This window comes from Talpa occidentalis, unplaced genomic scaffold (assembly GCF_014898055.3).
Source record: "Talpa occidentalis isolate TD23 unplaced genomic scaffold, MPIMG_talOcc4v2.1 talOcc4.4, whole genome shotgun sequence".
NCBI classification, from domain to species: domain Eukaryota; kingdom Metazoa; phylum Chordata; class Mammalia; order Eulipotyphla; family Talpidae; genus Talpa; species Talpa occidentalis.
Genome location: NW_023604295.1, coordinates 123,011,102 through 123,030,553, shown reverse-complemented (window position 1 = coordinate 123,030,553; position 19,452 = coordinate 123,011,102). Strand labels below are relative to the sequence as shown.

At 41.2% G+C, this 19,452-nt stretch overlaps 1 protein-coding gene across 1 annotated transcript in view; it reads left to right on the top strand.

The window, feature by feature from the left end:
* Positions 1-202: 202 nt before the first annotated feature.
* KCNAB1 (potassium voltage-gated channel subfamily A regulatory beta subunit 1) overlaps positions 203-19,452 on the top strand; it is a 211,630-nt gene continuing 192,380 nt past the window's right edge. The window contains exon 1 of the mRNA XM_054700987.1: positions 203-1,330. Within this exon, the coding sequence (XP_054556962.1) occupies positions 1,110-1,330 (221 nt within the window). The 5' untranslated portion in view covers positions 203-1,109. The remainder of the gene's footprint in view (positions 1,331-19,452) is intronic.

Sequence of the window (19,452 nt, the reverse complement as noted above, 5' to 3'; positions counted from 1 at the left end):
CACCCAGCCACACCAGGGTGGTGATGCATTGCTGCCCCACCCCCACCTCTGGCCCTCTTCTGGGAGACAGCATCAAGTTAGCAGGCTTGACTCCTCAAAGTATGCCTGTGGCTCCTCGGGAAACTTCAAACTTATCTGCTTAAGAAATAGCATGTAAAGAGGAAACAAACCCAGGCAAGGCTAATAACAGGGGTTTTCAAGCTGTGTTTTAGCACGCCAGTCACAGAAGATCCACGTGTTATTCACTGGCGCGTTCAGCGCAGAGGCTCCCCCACTCTGCCATCCTCCAGCTCCAACTGTTGTGCTGCAGCAGGATTTGGTTGGAGTCTGGGCAGAGCCCCCTTTATGAACAACCCTCCGGATTGATTCTGTTTCAGCAGAAGTGATCCTTGCCTTCCCAGCCGCACACAAAGCAAGGAGATCCTTAAAGGGACCTGCCTGGTCCTCCGTGCAGCCACAAGCCCGCGTAGGTGCGGACTCAGCGACCCAGGTTCTCGCGGAGAGAATGAATGGAGAGGGCTCTTGAGAACCCCTAGTCCTCCCGGAACCCGGCTGGGAGGGAGCTGAGGCCGGAGCGCATGGAGACTACCAATCCCCGCGGCCCGGAGCACGATTAGCTGCTCTGGGGATGCTGGGCGCGCGGCGAGCATCCTGCCTGTGGTCCAGAGGCTGCTGGGGCGCTTCCTGCGGTCTGCGCGGATCGGAGCCAGCGCCGGGAGGGAACCCGCATTCAGACCCAGCGCACCGGCTCCCCGCGGGTCTGCGAGCAGCCGGTGCGGATGCTCAGCTCTAGGCATCTGCAGGAGCCCCCCGATTGCAGGGATTTGGCTGTTTAATCGAGCGAGGTTACCACCTGGGAAGGTCTGCGAGGTTGATCCTCGTTCCAGCTGCTGTGATAACTTCGGGACTGACTGTTGACTTCTCCGGGTGCCGGGGACTCTGTCCTGCACCGCAACCACTCCCGCCACTTGCCCAGCTCTCCTCTGAGGGCACCTCTGGCAAGCGGGGCGAGGAGGGGTTAAAAGGCAAGCAGAGCCCCCAGCTGCTAACCTGTGTGACCGCCTGTGTTGTGGGATTCTGAGAGGGACCGTGCGCCGCCCGGGGAAGCAATGCAAGTCTCCATAGCCTGCACAGAGCACAATTTGAAGAGTCGGAATGGCGAGGACCGACTTCTGAGCAAGCAGAGCTCCACCGCCCCCAATGTGGTGAACGCAGCCCGGGCCAAATTCCGCACAGTCGCTATCATCGCCCGCAGCCTGGGGACCTTCACCCCCCAGCACCACATTTCTCTCAAGGAGTCCACCGCGAAGCAGACTGGCATGAAATATAGGTATGGATATCAAATTTCCTCTTCCCCAGGGGTTCCGTGTCCTGGACAGGTGCCCTGGAGAGGTACAGTGGTTTTGAAAAGTCACTCACCCATCGGTGGATTGCTTCATTTAGAATTCTCAGGTCTCTCTAAAACAGCTCCTTAGGAGGGTGGAGAACACAGATTGGCTGTGTTGTGCTGGGTGTGTGTGTATGAGATTTAAAAAAAATGGGACCCATTGTGTATATTCGGAAGTGTTACAAACACCCTAGATCTGTATGGATTCGGGTCTGCAGATACCAACTCAACTGCTGGAAACTGGACAGAGCTCAGGGTAGCTTTTAAACAGCAAAGGTGTTTGTCCTATTTTTTTGGCACAGTCTAGTTTCTGCCCTTATATTATTAAAAATAGTTTCTGGTCTACATTCTTGTATACCGCATTCCTAGGTATCTTTTGAACTACCACGGAAACAAAAGCTATGCACAGCTTGTAAGGAAGTTTTGTTGCAGGAAGAAACACCTACAATGGCAAATTAGATTGGACACTGCCACACTTAAATCCCATTACTGCTTGAAAGAAATGCAGAGTGTGTTGTAAGAAAAAGTCTATTGTAATGCTCCCAATTTTCCCACATGATTTTAAGCTCCATCTTTTTCTATGTAAAACAATAGAGGAAGATGGAAGTCTTCCTGGTAATAGTTGATACTCCCATTAAAAGAATGACTTAAATTTGATAAGCAGAAAATTTTATTATTCAATTATATGACTCTTGCCTCCTCATTATGTTTTTGTCTTGATCCTTCTTGACTTTATTTCTTTAAAACAACCATGCGTCTCATTTCTAAGAGTGTTTGCAGATGTAGAGTAGGGAAGCTGATGGTGCATCCTTCAAAAGCTTTGCTTACTCTAGTTTGCAGATATGATTTTGTCAATTATTTACATCTAGCTATCTGTCTTCTTTGTTAGGAATGAGGTTTTAGGGTGGAAGGAACTTAAAGCTATTAAAAGAATTCACACCTAAGGTTGCTTCCCATGTGGAGTTTCTGAAATAAGCATTAAACCAATTTCTATAAAAGTTATCGTTGAAAAAGTTTCCCTGCAGAGTTACAGGAAGGCTCACTGAAAAAGCACCAAGAACTGTTGTCTGAGGACCATTAAGAAAGAAAATCATGTGTCTGTGGGGAGACCCCACTAAAAACCCTATAAAGCCCTTCCCTCAATGGCAACGCAGTTCAAGCAGCTGGACTCTGGGCAATGTCTGGCAGTGTCAGCTTTTCACAGTCTTCCTGTGATGGGGAGTGGAGCCCACAGTGACAAGTCACTAACTAGACTGCAGTCCCAGTACACTGGCATTTTCTAGTGCTGCCACTGTGGCACACACCCAGCCCGTGCCCAGTGCTCACAGAGGCTCCGCATGCAGTGCAGCTGCTGAGGTGGAGCTGAGCTGCTTCCTTCCTCCAAGCTTCTTGCAGCCAGACCCCCAGGGTGAAGACCCATCACTGAGGTGGTTTGACTTGTGGCCTCCAGCATGTTAGTAGGCCATGGCCTTTCTTTTTGTAAAGTAGAAGAAATAAAAAGTAACAGCCCTCCTTGGGAGAGCTTGTCATAGGTGCCTGTGGATCACTGTATTGAAGAGTTTGATTTTAGGAGGGTTTTCAGAAGGTTTCTATTAAGATTTTTCTGGTAATACAGCTCATCTCAGATTGGATGAATAGCTGTCTCTTTTGGCCAAAAGCTCAGTGTGTGAGGGAGATTTGCTTGGGCATCTTTCATTACTGGTAAGGTAGGACTGCTCTTCTCTGACAGAAAGTTAGCCATATGTGGCCTTCAGTGTTCTTTGAGCTCTTTATTGTTTATGATGACTGGACAAGTACCTCATCTCCACGCCCCTCTTATTCTGAACTACTCCATCTATGACAAACAGACAGTTCTTAGTGTAATCCTCCCTCTTTCAAATTCTACTGAGAGTGACCTTTAAAAAAGAGATGATGAGGGGCCTCCCCGGTGGCAGCAGTTGAGCGCTGGGCTGCGAAGCTGCCTGCAGCCTCTGCAGCCCCAGTTTGATCCCCGGGCAATGGCGAGGGTCCCACATGGCGCGCAGACCTCTCCTGCAGCGTCCGCTGCTCCCCTCAGCAGTGTACCTTGGTCCTTCGGCCTGTTCTGCTCCCTGCTCTGGTTCCGGTGAATTCTCTCAGCCTCCCGCACTTCTGACTGTACCCAGTGCTTGTATAAATAAATAAATAAATCTTTTTTTTAAAAAAAAAAAAGAGATGATGAGATTGTGCCAAATGTACATTAGACTTCTCCTTAGGGTGAGAGATAGACAGACAAACAGGTGGAAAGGAGAGAGACTAACCATACTTTTTATTAAAAATTAGAAACATTTTTATTAGTCGAATTATCCTTTTCTTTGACATTGTTGCCATTCAAACATAATGTGCATGTGTGGTCTATTTATTAATGGTAACAAATAGCAAAAAATAAACAAAAAAATAAGCAAAATTCCATGTAGTGTGTGGGGTGGTGATTGATTTGGTTAAGTAATCAGGAGATGTCTGAAGATACAAGAATGGCATGTGTTGCTAATATTCTTATACTTGAAAATAATTTCGCAGGCATAATTTAATCTGGGATCCATGAGCCCCATAGAAGATTACAAAATACTCTCTTTCTCTGCATTTTATGAGGAGAGGGTTCATAGAAGTAAAAAAGTATCTACCATCAAAAATGGTCAAAAAGCAGTGCTATGGCGTTCATTTAATTAAACAATATTTACTGAGCAACTACTGTATACCAGGAACCCCACTAGAACTTGCTACATGAAGGTGCAGAAACCAGAAAAGGGTTGGGGCTTACATTCAAGTTGAGGAGACAGACCAGGAAGAAGAAAAACAGAAAATAGCAATCTAATGGGAGACATTCTTTTGAAGTCTATGTTTTAGGGATGATAGTTATGCCTGGACTAACTTAGCTTGTCCATTTGATGTTGCCACCTCTGCTTCAGTTCCAGGACAAATTGCTGCAGCTTGGGGCATGAGTAATTTTGCCCATATTTGCCACCCATTTGGCACTCTAGGGACTTCTTTCAGGTTCCAGCATTGCTGTAAGGTGCCACCTGACAAGCCAGGACCAACCTACAATGTTGGTAAATAATGTAGAATGCCTTCTACTGATATAATACCCTATGATTTCTAAGGCCAAATTTATATTTTAGCTCATGATTATCATCCATTAATCAAGAACTTATTAACTTGGGAGTCTAGAAATAATTAATATATATTTGTGTGAAGCATCTGAATTTTGCAAAAATAAAATGCTCAAAGCCACTCTTAGAATTACACCACCATTATACAAAATCTTGCGTAAGATTAGCTATTGTTTCAAGGTTGAGGATGAAAAAAATCCATTGAAACAATCTGCTAGTTAAATGCTACTGTCAGCCCCAAAGAACAAGATCCCACTTATTTTTTATCCTGAGGACTATTCTGTATTTAAATAACCCAAGACAATTCTTTTTCTTATAGACTTTATTTACATCTGTGCTTTGTTAATGCCTGAGAGTTCCTTTATTTTAGTTTTGCTTGTGTTGACCTTGGAGTTCATCACACTCTGTTAGTTTGATGTTCAGTCCGTAACCATACATGATAGACTTAGATACATACATGAAACGTTCATCCTAAGATAACCAAATCTCTCAGAACAGATGCTCAACTAGACTTGTTTGTTTTTAAATTTTTTTAGAATGATCTAGCCACTCATGTTTGACTGGTCTCAGAGCCTCTGTTATTCAGAATTGAGCACATTTGCACTCATAAGCTATCCTCCACCCATATTTTGAAATTGTTACTTTAGTTCTACAACAATTTGACTTTTGATGGGCCTAATTTCATTAAGAAAACATTTATCTGAAATATATTCCTCCAGGTCAATATAACCTTATGCTATATATTACATAAAGCATATTTTGAAATTCTTAAGAGAATACTTTCTAAGAACTGTTGTCTGAGCAATCGTCTTTAGATTTCACTAAAATATTCTTTTTTCCAGTTTTTCAGGTTAATGACCTTTTTGTCACCATTGAAAACATTATTTGAAATAATTGTAGATTCAAAGGAAAATGCAAAAAAAATCCCAATACAGGAAATTTCCTTGAACCCTTAATCTGTTTTTTTCCCCAATAGTACTATCTTGCATAATATCACAACAAATCAAAACTAGTATGTTAACATTGGTACAATCCACAGAATTGGTTTCAGATTTTACCAGTTATAAACCATGAATGTATGCAAGTCTATTTGTCTATGCAACTTTATCACATGTAGAAATTTGTGGACCCAGTATTACATGAAGAATCAGAATTGTTCCATCACCACAAAGCTCTTCATATGACCCCTTATAGCCACATCCACTTCCTCTTCCCCAACCCTAATTCTGTGATTTATCTCTATAATCTCTATAATATTAATCTTTTGAGAATATCATATAAATGAAATCATGCAGTATTTTGGAACTGACACACACACATATATATATATATATTTTTTTTTTTTTAATTTGGCATCATTCTCTTGAGGCCCACTCAAATGGCTGTGTGTATCAGTAGATCATTCCTTTTTATTGGCAAGTAGTATTCTGTAGTCTGGATATTTCATTTTTTTTTTTTAATTTTTCACCATACATTGTCAATCAGGTTGTTGCAATCATGATTTTTAGCATGCATTAGATAGCTTCAGATTATGATATTTTCCCCAGATTCTTTTAATGCCATTCAAAAGCTCAGGAGATAAAATCCATGCTAAGTAACATGACATGAAGTCCTTCATGGTCTGACTTCCATCATGCTTTCTGGTCACCACCCTTTGTTCTTATATCATCTCCACTCATGCTTTATAGGAAATACTTAAAAGACGACTACTCACAGTACCCTGAATTTTCTTATTTATTGTTGCCCTTGTATCATTTTTCATGCTTGTCTTTATACCCTGGAATTCTACCCCTTGTTATTAGTCAGGTAAACTGTTCATACTCGAAGACCTGACTCTACATTGACCTTTTCCATAAAAGCTTCCCTGGCTTCACCCCACACCACATTCAGTACTTACATTTTTATTCCCAATTGCCTCTGACTCTTACTTGCATTATGTAAGTGACTGATCACATAAGTGTTGCTATTATCCATTTGCATCTGTGTCTTCCCTATTAGTCCATGAAAGGCTAGAGGACTGGATCTTATTCATTTCCATAACTCTTGAGTCTAACCTGGAACATGACACATAATAGCTACTAAATAAATGCTTGGGAAATGAATGACTACATATATGGACTATTATGTTAATTGCTGGGGGTAGTAGTAGCTCAGGTCAGTGGAGCTTGGAAGGAGATTACCAAGAGAGGAAGAGGGAAGTATGACTCCAAGACCGTACATGTAGTGGTGAGAAATACTGAACTTGCACAGAAGGCTTTATGCTGGGAAGTGGTGAGAGAGAATCTTGCAGAGGTAAAGAGGGTTTGGAGTATCGCATCTTGAAGGCCAGGATAAGTTATTTAAACATGAGGTAAACACTTGCAATGGAGGATCATTATGGATATTTGAACAGGGTGTCTATTTATGAAGTTCTGTTAAGAAAGAATAATTTGCCAGTTGTTAAAAAAAAATAGAAAATCTACAAGTTGTAAGTTTGAAGAGAATTTACAATGAATTCCATAGCACTCTATTTTCATATAAAGTATCAAAATTACACAGAAAATCTCAGACCAGATGCTTTTCCCATGCCATTCCCATCTCAGCTTCGTTATTAAAGCTCACATCTCATCTCATCCACTGCTTTTTACCTCCCACGAATGGTGGGCAGATTTGAATCAAAGCAATTGAAGTGAAAGATCAATTTTGTCAGCTGATTACGTAAAAGGGAGAGAGAGGGAGAGGGAGAGGGAGAGGGAGAGGGAGAGGGAGAGGGAGAGAGAGGGAGAGGGAGAGAGAGAGAGAGAGAGAGAGAGAGAGAGAGAGAGAGAAAGAGAATACACAGGCACACACACTTGTAAACCTCCGTATGGGGAAAAGTAGGAGGAAATAGGTGGGTTGAAGAGGCGGCAGAGAAGAGCCAGCTCTGTGGCTGTGTTTCAAATAGAAATATTTGAGTTTGGTCCAGAGAAGAGAGCAGCTTGGTTATTTAAAGTGCCAATTTTTTTTTGTTAAAGAATACCATTGTCATTTTCACTGACACCCATGGATGTGGGCTTTCCTCTCTTCCTCAAAGCAAAATGGGAATATGGGGAGGTGGAGAAATCTTCCTGAAAATGAGTTGCTGATTCAATCTCAAAGAGTTTATTCCACCTCTGCAAGGCACCAGTCAGAAGTCTGGCATCCATGGGATGGTGAGAAAATGGTAGGAGGGGTGGGAGGCTCCCAGAAGTTGTTAGGAAACTTTGTTTCAGTTCCATGGCTTTGGAAGTTGTGTGTGTGTGTGTGTGTGTGTGTGTGTGTAAGAGAGTGAGAGAGAGAGAGAGAGGTGAAGGAATCCTTCTAAAGTGTTCCAGATTCAGCTTGTCATCTCACCACAATCTTTAGTTGGGTTGCTCTAGATGGAGTCCTTAATTCCAAGTCTACTCAATGACCCTCTTTAGAAGCTTGGGAAAGGGGTGGGGGACACAGTGGATTCTGGGTGCCTTGTCGTGGGTGTGGTGTGGTGCCAACACTTGATGAGGTGGGAACCTATATTTCTGAATCATAACGAGTGTTGTAAACCAATGTTACTTTAATAAAAAATGATAAATTATAAAAGTGATTTGCTTTTAGGAATTTTTAAAAAATTTCTGCAAACATTTTGACTTGTAATTTGAGGAAGATTCTGAAAGGAAAAAAAATTCCATTACATTCAAAAGGAAAATCATATTTATAAAGTTGACTATGCTATTTCAAATTCATATTCCATCGTTAGTGTATTAATTCATAAACAGTATGAGATATTGATCCAGTGGATAGGTTTGAAATATAGGACTCTTGGTTTCCTGGAGTATTCTTCAAAATTCCTTTTAGGAGGGAAAGTCCCTTTATGAGAAGAACTGAATTCCCAAGCATCAATTCATATTTTTTTCCTACAAGAATTTCAAATAATTCCGATAAATAGCCATTAGACATAATTTTCAAATTACTCATTTTTGCAAATTATGTTGTATGCTTAAAAAATATTTCTGCCTCCAATTCGCCATGCTTTTCAGATTTAGAAATCAAGTGACAGAAACTGAAAAATTTAAGGCAAATGTCTTTTCCATTTCCATGTCAACATTGAGGATTATTAATCCTGCATGATTGCTAGCAATGATGTTAGCTAGGAGGGCACTTGAGATGCCATCTATTCCAATCACATTATTACATAGAACAAGGCCTTTTCCTTGGTGAGAGTGATGGTACTGATGGGAAGGTCAAGGCCAAACTCAGGTCTCCCAACACTCCTTCAGCTTCCCCATTGCAGCTTCTTGATTACGTCCTATTTCAACACAGGGAAAAAGCCTGGAGAAGGAACAGTTTCCTTCTATACATAAACACTTTGCAGTTTGTATCTAGAAACGAAGAACTTGCTGAGCCTGGAGAGCCAAACCAGACTCCTTGGTCTCCTGCAGAGTGGCGAGGACCCCAAAATTCTGCCCAAGCTTCTCTCTACTTGTACATGTTCTAAACTGGACATAAATTAATGTCCAGATGACAGCGTGCTTAGCATCACAGCATCTAAAGTGCCGGCCTCTCCACCAAACCATGGGTGTGGGAATGAGACGGTGCTCCCTGCCAAGCCTGGATGTGAGATGCACACTGGCTTCTGTGCCAAGCGCACTTCACTCTCCCAGTGATTTTGGAGATTGCTTTGAAAGCCTGCTTCTGACAATCAGAATCAAAATACAGCACATTTAAAAATCCCCATTGCAGGTTGACTTTCAGTTACTCAGATTGGAAACCACAACAGAAGCCCAGCCGTGATTTTTTTTCTTGGAGGCGACAACTGGGAGGACTCAGAGCGCTCGCCCAGGCCATCTGGTCCAGTCCTCGTGAGAAATCTGCCCTGCTTTTCCAATTTGCACTGTGCAGTGACTACTTGTAAAGGCCCCTGAAGAAATATTGTGTAATCTCCTTTCATGACAGTCATGAAAAAATTTGGCTCTTCTTTCCAAGAATTAGAATCATTCACTAAGCCCTAAAATCCTCAGAGGGGAGAAGCAATAAGGTGAAGGTAGTGAGAATTTGGGTTTGCTGGACTAACAGACCAGTCAGGTTGGCAAATGAAAAGAGGAATGAGGGGCAAGAAGGCCAGGGCACAGCAGTGAGGTGAGAACCCAGAATTCTATGGACACCGGCCAGGGGGATTCCTTCCCATTCAGCACCTGCTCATCTGACCTGTTTTGCTGCTAAACTATCCAAGAATCCAGAAAAAGATCACCACACAAAACTCCTTGCAATTGACTCAGCTCCTTTCAAGCTGCCTTCAGAGCTTGTTGGCCTGTCCTGGGTTGAAAGGAAAATGAGCTAGCTATGATCATCTTACTTTCTAGACTTCCAGTGCTTGGAAACCATCGCTACGACTCAGACTGCTAATTTCCAGAACGGTTCCAGTTGTTTCCTCGTAGATTTCATCCTCTCATCCCCAATTGTGACTCTCATTAAATCCCTCCATGTGATGACTGTAGCTCCTCTAAGTCATCTGGAGTTAAAGAGAATTCCAAGGAAAAGTCTGGACTTTTCAGTACAGAAGTACAAGATTGCCTAATAATAAAACATGCTTTGTTTCCCTCTTTGCACTTGTTTTAAGTGGGAAATAATTTCAAAAAAATTGAGCCAATCTTTGACAGAATTGTTGTGAAAAATAATTTTTAATTCTAACCAATATTTTAGAATAATGAAGATGACTATGCTGATACACACCAATTCTTACGGGGTCATTAGCTCTGAAGATTGTGATGGTGACAACTGAAATCTTATGGGTAAAGAAATATGAAAAGGTCAAATTTGATATATAGGTTTTGATGGTCATTGAGCGTCCAGAGAGAAAAAAATAACTGTAATAAGATTAATTTGCTATTTTGATGTACTCTGTAAGAGAAGATTTTTTTTTAACCTAGCAGGTTTAAATATAAATATAACCATAAGCAACTAGTATTATTTTGTTTTTGCTTTCTTTGACCTTTTTTTTTATAATTTATTTAATTGAGGTAACATTGATTTACAACACTGTATATGATTTTTGAGGCACAGGATCACATCTCTCCAGATTTCTGTTACCACCCCATACCCATAACCAAAGCACCCATAGTCCTCCATCACAGTCTTTTGGGCCCTCTTCCATGTTCTCTGCCCTCCCCCATTCTCTCTGGTAGCCTCAATGTTAGAGTCAGATGTATAGATTTTGTTCTTGTTTTGGTTTGTCTGTCCCTTTGTTTTTCTATATTCAAATATGAATGAAAATGGCCATCTTCTACTTGTCTTTATCTTTCTAATTTATTTCACTGAGCACAATCTCCTCCTGGTCCAGCAATGTAATTGCAAATGGCAAGAGTTAATTATTTTATAGTATAACAATTGTGTATTTACAACACATCTTCTTAATCCACTCATCTTTCTTTGGGCACTTTGGTTAATTCCATAACATGACTATTGCAGTGGTGCTGTAATGAACATAGGAGTGCACAGATCCCTTCAAATTAGTGCTATTGCATTTTTGATAAATACCTAGGAGTGGACTTGCTAGATTGTATGATAGACCCAGTTTTTATATTTTGAGAAACCTCCATACTGTTGTCCATAGGGACTGGACTAGTCTACATTCCCACGAACAGGGTTAAGAGGGTTCGTTTCCCTCCACATCCTTGCTAGCACTTATTGTTTCTGATCTTTTTGATATGAACCATTCTCAGGGATGTGTGATGACATTTCATTGTGGGCTTGATTTGCATTTCCCTGATGATAAATGATTATGAGCATTTTTTGACATGCCTGTTGGCCATCTGAATGCATGACTAGTATTATTAACAAGAGAAATCTTCTGTGTTGGTAATTGCTACTTTTTAGGACAATGGCCTTGAGGGGGGCTCCATTGCAGGAAATTCCAAGTACAGAGTTCTGCTTCAGGAGTTTGTGTCTACTGGAAGGCCCATCTGGTTTAACAGGCTCTTATATAAGAAAAGCAAGTGCTTTCCTGAAGAACATATGCTAATAAAGTATCCTGCTTTCCATTTCTTTGAGATTAGTTTCCACTTTAAACTTGGTTCTTATGTTACTGGGGATTTGTTAGCTTCTTTGGTCTGAGACCATAGCCACAAGCTCACTATAAAATTCAACTGTGTAAATAACATGGCTTTAACGAATGCTACTTTTCTCTCTACCCAAGAATCTGCAAATAATCCTCCGAGGTATTTGATGAAAATAAATCTTTGACTCACTGCTTACTCCATTTCCTGCCTCTCCATGCACGAGCTCTTCTATATTGTGAGTCTGCATTTACTGAGAAGACTGGAAATGCTTTAAAGAAGCCTTTGCCGAGAGTTTTCATCTTGATGAAAAAATGTATTTGTTCAGTTTTAATGAAGAGAAAATAAATAAGTTGTAAACAGACTTTGGAAATCAGGAGATTCTGATTGCTTAGGCCAAAAAAGCTCAGGATCATTCCTTTTTTAAGTAAATTTTATTAATTTATTTTTGTGTGGAACTGGGATATAGTCCAGAGGTGTGGGGGTGGGGTGAGAGGATTCACCAGAGGCGGAATGGGGAGCAGAACAGTCAGATAGACTGAAATACACTGCTGAGGGGAGTGATGGGCAAGACAGGCTAGGTCTGCTGAGCCATATATGGGTCAGATACCTGGCCAGGGATTGAACTCAGGCCGCAGTGGCTGGTGATAGCTTCATAGTGCTGAGACTTAACCCCTGTGCCACCAGGAGGCCCAGGATCATTCCTTAATCCAAGACACAGTGGATATTTACTTGAGGACTCCAGATTTCACCAGAGGTTTCCTAAGGGCTTCACAGGACCTGCTGTGGTCTTGGTTCACAGCAAGAGGTTACTTAGATGGGGGCACACAAGTCTCCTTAGAAAAACACACCTGGACATTTTATACTGTGTGAGCTTCCTCTTGCTGCTGTAACAAACTACCACAAACTTCGTGCCTTAAAAAACACAAATTTGTTCTCTCAGTTCTGAAAGCTTGAAGTCTGAAATCAATGTGTCAACAAGGGGTGTGTTCCTTTCAAGGGGGGCAATGTAGAAATTTGTTTCCTGACCTTGTCTAGCTTCTAGAGTTCACTTGAGCTTCCTAGCTTATGACTTCTTCCTCCATCTTCAAAGCACATCTCTCCACACTGTGGTTCTAATTCACCTTTCTTTTTTTTCTTTTCCCACTCTGTTCCTCCTACCTTCCCTCCATTAAGGACTGCTGTGATAACATTGGGTCCACCCTGATAATCTGGGATAATCTCCCGATCTCGAAATCCTTTAATCACATTTGCAAAGCCTTCTTTACTATGTAACATAGCATTATTCTCAGGTTTCAGAAATTAGGGGGTCATTATACAGCTTTCCATACATAGCATGCAAATATGTTATGCAGGAGAGGGGAGAGTTACAAGAACTCCAAAGTAGCAAGCATCACATCCCTATCACTGTCTCTAGCAGCTAAGACTCCTTCAGACAGAGCATCAGGAATGTTCTCTGTGTAAGGCCACAGAACAAAAATTCTCATTTACAGTGGGTAGTTCCAGTGTAAAAAAGTTTCAACAGTTTAACCTTAGCCTTGGCATTTATTATTTTCTATTTTTGTTTTTAAAATCTAAGTACAAACTAGAAAATTTGGAGGTGGACATTAATAGAAAATCAATAAATAGTCATAAAGAACAAGCTCTAATTAACATTGCCACAGCTCAAAAAATATATCTGCCTTCACATTTCATGACTATAATCAAGGAAATATGGAATCTTACTCCTTCTAGCACCTGGATGGGGGGGAGATGAATTTTTCAGGAACACAAGATTCCTTTTCTGAATACTTCTATTAAATATTATTCATTTGAAGCCACAAGGTTGTCCTGTCATTTTATTGTAATCACAAAGATTAAATTGTTATTAACAATATTCATACATATTTTTACACAAATATTCAAATGTTTTATATTGAATACAGTGTTCTTCTAGAAAACTTTGTCTCATGTATCGATAGGGAAGCTAGTTGTGGCTCAATTCATTCCAGCTTCTCCCAAAGACCCACAATCTTCTAGCACTGCCTAGAATACTGGACTTTGAGGATTATACTCCTGATGCCAAGTCATGTACATCTGTATACCCTCACTTGGTAAGCAAGCAATAAATGCCAAATTGCATCAAGTGTGGGGAGAAATATTAGTGGCTATAGATCAAAGTGAGTTACATGAACAATTTGCTGAGAATTTAGAAATCAGGGGAGTCAAGAGTTGGAGTCAGAAATCAGGGGAGTCAGCCTGGGCTTATAACTCAGTCTCTTGTGGCCAGATATTGTCACCAGGAGGCCATAGGGGATGAAATGCTTGATCAAAAGGAAACTGAGGAAACATCTCCTTTGGGACCTTACTGATTATAGATGAAAAGAGACTAGACTGTAGAGAAGGCTGCACAGCAAAGTTTAGAATGTAGTGGAGGAGAAAGTGATTCTAAAGCAGGAATGGATGCATTGCTGTGAAAGACCTCCCAGGGCCGGACAGCACCACAGGCAGGTTGGACTCAGTTGCATCATTTCCCTGTAAACAGGAAGTGTATTTAGGGCCACCAAGCCCCTCTCCTGCTTCACTGAGGACTGAACGGGAAGAGCTCCTCCTCTCTATGTTGCTCCCAAATTATTGCCAGCAGGGCCTGTATTTTCAGAGAAAAGATGTTGTCCTGGGGCCTAATGCAAATAAAACAGCGGCAACATTAACTAATAATGACAACAATAAAGAAAAATAAATTGAAGTCTCTGTGTTTGTCATCGATGGCCTTAATAAAGTAAATGTGATCAGCTTAATAAGTGGACCACGATCTCATTTCTTAGTAGGAAGGCAGGCAGTGCTGCCATGTGACAATCATTGATCAAGGCGTTTGACTTTACTTTAGCCATGATTAGTTTTAGAAATAGAAACGTTTATGAAATGCTAGTTTATAATTTTTCTTGTTGCTTATTCCTGCCAAGGATATTAACCTGCTCTATACTTATCTTGAGATGGACACACCATGAGGACAGCGTTGGATAAAAGACAAAAGCTGATTCCCAGAATGTCTGAATGATATTCTATGCCACTGAAACCTTACTTTATGTTAATTTACACTTGGAAACATATTAACTACAGGATTAGAGGAGCTTAATTATATTAGTTTTAATGTTGAGAAAAACTTGAAAGGGAGGAGCAAGTAGAGTTATGCTCATTTTCAGCAATAACAACAGAAGCACCAAAACAGAACCTTACGTCATAGTGTAGAGATGATTGGACTTCAGGTTTCAGTTCTGAGTCCAGACAACTCTAGCCAACTCCATATAGCGAGCAGCATAGATTTATGCCAATAGTGAGTTAGGATTAAAAGAAATCAGCATTGGCAGGTAAACTTTCTGTGCAGGTTCTCTTTCCTCATTGGCACGAGACAGGGGAATGGTCCTGATGCCCGGTCCCCCCTCATGCCTCTGCCCAGGAACCAGAGCAAACACGACTGGAGAAGTGGTTTATAAAAGTACTAGGAGCCCAACAGTCAGAAAGGCAGACAGAAAGTTCAGCAGTCGTGTTTATTTTTGGCCATTTGAGCTTTTTAAAAATCTACCTTGAGGGGGTAAGTGTATCTTCTGGTGTTAATAGGTAAATGTATATATAGCTCAAGGAGGTGGCAGCTGCTTTTAAAGGTGACTTTTGGGTAAGTATTCATCAAACATTTAGTCCAGCTAGGGGTGTGTGTGTGTATGTGTGTGTGTGTTTAATGCACACACAAAACTGGGGGTGGCAGTGGTACGTGGCTTGGTGGGAGCACTTGAAGCAGTGAAGGATACCATGGAATTCATTTATGTAGCTTTGCCTTTACTAGTGAATCACTTAACTTCTGTGTGCCTAGTAGGGACCTGGTAATCCTTTATACAGTTGTTTGGGAAGCTAGCATAAGGCAATGCATGCAAATTACCAAGTGTTATTCATTATAATTGTCATTAATATCAGTAACAAGGGGACAGAAATAAGTGAGTCTCACTGAACAGAGGGTAATAGCATTTCTATAGATCTTTTCTAAACTTTTTTCTGCTTTAGAATATTCCCGTTTTAATTATCCCCAGTCCCAGCACAGTCTCTGGCACGTGGTAGGTGATAAAGGTTTGTTGCATGGTTGAGTGGAGGTGTCAATGGTTCAGTGTTCTTTGTGTGTTACGATACGACTCTCAGCTCCAAACCAACTCTGTTCTCTCCAGACTTGTCCTCTTCCCATCAGCCCAGATCTTCTTTCCTTTAGAGGCTACAGTCCTGTCAGCTTTTAAGTTTACCTGCAGCAGTGACTGCCCTTTGCCATTCTGTTCCCCATGATGTCTGCTATATCCACTTGCACCCAACCTTGTACTAGAGAAGAATGAACAATGGTTCCAAAATCTCATGGATTATAAGAAAAAAGAGAAAAGATAGGATTAAGAAGGCTGTAGAATGTATCCTGTATGTGTACATGACTTTGAAAAGCATCAGCAGACCAGGTATAGCAGCAGCTCTCCCCCAGGAGAGGTAAGTGTAGCTGTGTGCAGGGTCCTGGAACTGTGCTGGAGTCTCTGTTTTTGTTGATTTTCTGCTATGATTGTGGGTCTGGGTAAGATGGTGGTTCCTGAGTTCCCACTACAAGGGGACAGAAGTTATTACAATGAAGGTGACAATGAAAGCTATGTGGTTTATAAAACTATAAACAGGTGAAGTCATAAGAAGTCATAAAAAGAATGCCTTCATGCAAATTACACTTATGGCAAATTATATATATATATGATATATATAATAATACACACTTCTCTTATATACACATATATAATATGTACTTTTAAATAAGTGTATATATTTATATATTTTTATATATATATCAATATGTTGCTGCTTTTCTTTTTCCACCACCATCCATTGTACCCCTTTGACTCTTTCCTCCTCTCTCTCCCTCTTAAACTTGGATACCTCATTTTGTTTATTAGTGTCCACTAGTGTTTATAAGCATTTTGCTTTGTTGAATCATCTGTTATATAAATGTCCAATATTTGTTTTTGTCATTCTGACTAGCTTTACTGTACATAATTCCCTTGAACTCCTTCCATGTTGCTGTAAGTGATATCTTTCCAGCATGTGTTAATGTTGTTGTTTTTGTTTTTTTTTTAAAGATTTATTTATTTATTTATACAAGCAGTGGGTACAGTCAGAAGCGCGGGAGGGTGAGAGAATTCACCAGAGCCAGAGCGGGGAGCAGAGCAGGCAGAAGGACCGAAGTACACTGCTGAGGGGAGCAGCGGGCGGCAGGAGAGGTCTGCGTGCCATGCGGGACCCTCCTCCGGTGGCAGGGGAGCAGCCGGGATCGAACCGGCGCCGCAGAGGCTGCGGGTGGTTTCGCAACCCAGCATTCAACCTCTGCGCCACCGGGGAGGCCCACCTGTTAATGTTTTTGAATATGTGTCATTTCATTGTGGATTTGACATGCATCTCCTTCTTAAAGGTGAAGATGAACCTTTGTCCACATACCTATTTGCCTCTGGACATCCTCTTTTGTGAATTGTTTGTTCACTGCCCACTTATTAATTGGGTTGTTTGATTTGTGTATCTTGGATAGTAACTCCTTGTCAGTTGTGTATCAATATTTTCTCCTGTTCAGTGAGAACAGGAGAAATCTATTAATCTACTTATGTTTTTTAAATCTTTTTAATCCTCTCTCTCTAGGCTTTTGAAGACATTTTTAAAAATATCCTTTGCCCCAGGCCTAAGGTGTATAAGCTCCTTCTCCCCAACCCATTTCACATTTTCTGCCTTAATTCAGTTAATCTACTTATATTTGCTTTAGCTGTGTAAAAGCTTTTAAATTGAGGTGACCCCAATTATTTGATTTTGCTTTTATTACCCTTACTGAAGGGATCAAGTCTCTCAAAACATCTTTATTGTATTCCTATTTTCAATAATCCTTTTTTTTTTTTTTTTAATTTGGCAGGCATGGTTATAACTGCTAACTTTAACTCCTCCTCTGGCATATTCTGCAGTTCTGCTGGACTGAGTCTTCTCTTATTTTTCTTATCATAGTAAGTTGACTGTATACTCCTCCTACAAGAAGCTCGGCATCATCCTAGTTTTTTAACCAGGATCTTTAGGTGTCTGTTATCTCACAGGCTGACGCCTTCACACATTTCCGATGGCCAGGGCACTGGGGCAGGTAAGCAATAATAGGTAGGAAGAAACTGGGGCACTGAGAATTTGCCTTAGGTGCACATGAAGGGTTCAAACATTCTATGGTGCTGTGGATAAATTATTTATATTCATATATGATTCACAGGTTTATTTTGGTCAATTAACAAAAATGATCTAATAATAATTCCAAAACCCATTCAGTGACTTGGATTTTGGACAACATGATAACAGATGGAGCAACCAAATCTCCTGGCACATCTGGTCACTCTTACCTTTGTTCAATGGCTGCAGCAGCTGAAGGTCTGATTCCCTGAGGACCCAGACAACAAGGCCACTTGAGACCCACCTCCAGGTTCCCTCACTGTCCACGCTGAGCTATAACACTTCCTTCTGAGATGTACAAACAGAGAAGGTGCCTGGCAGGTCTTCTCCAAGAGAAAACTCTTTACCATATATGGAAAGTATGGTAAGCGCCCATATAAAGATATTGCCTTATATAGTTTCTTCATTTAAGCAAGAAGCTTGTACTTCCTTATTTACAGAAAGTGTGGTTTTGTTTCTAAAAACTTGTACCCACTAAAGAGTCAGGTTTGAGAGAAAAGGCATTTCCAAGGTTATGCTGTAATTATGCTAGATGGGGAAGGAGGTTTTAGGGTAAAGTCTAGGAGCACCCCTGAGACTTGATCCTTCAAAGCATCCAAAGAATATAACAGGTTTCCTATAGGAGAATGACTGTGGCATCAGAGAGACTGGATCCCCAGCCAGGGCTTAACCTCTCCTCAGATCTATGAAGACTCCTGTGGAATAGGAAAGTAGCAGAGTCTGGGGCCATGTGGTCTGGGACAAAGGCTATCTCTAGAGGCACAGTGGAAAGATGACTGACCGTGAGAGGGTCTTACTGATGCCGTGGAAGGAAGATCCTGGGACACTGACCCAACCCAGCAGCATGGAAGGAGCAAGTGGTCTGAATGCTAAATTGCCCATCAGCATGGCAGGAGAGCATCCCTGGGTTAAAAATAAGTTAATTTATAGAAAAATGTTAACATCCATATTTCTTGCAAACCTGAGTTGTGCCCTACATTCTTACCTGCTTTGTGTGCATTTTGGAAGGTACATAAGGAGGGAATAAGGACAACCCAGCCATTGTTTTGAGATGGGAAACTAGCCAACTAAAGCAAGTCTCCAGGCTGAGCTGTGGGACTGTACTGGTTTTAGAATGACAGACATTATTTTTTATGGAAAGAGGGAACATTTTTATTTGATTTTTTTCCCTTATTTCTTTTTATTTGGTCTTCACAAGAAGAGAATTTATTTATTTGGTTAAGAAGTTCCTCTCACCAGCATGCTAGTTTCTCAAAAGAATGATTCAATGGCCTCCACTCAGATATAGAGCAAGAATTACATTAAAATTGAGGCTGAGCTGGGTACTGCGCAGGCTTGCAAACCCCACTGTGACTTGTATACCTGTGATTTAGCCTGCTTGTTGACCACATACAATGTACACTGGAGTCCCTTCCTTTCAAGCACATACAAAGCCCACTGGGTGGCTTTGACACTCAAAGCTCTATAGTGGCTTAGTTACCTGTCTGGAGCCAAGGCTGTGTTCCCAGAACACGCCACATGCAACTTTGGACAAGTCCCCATCACACATTTTATTTATGCTGCTTACTTCCCCCCACCTCTTACTATGTATAATTTTAAGCTGCTCTATGTTTTCCCCCTTGAAATGCATTAGTAGCTATGGAAACATGATGCCATTAGAATGGGCAGAGCT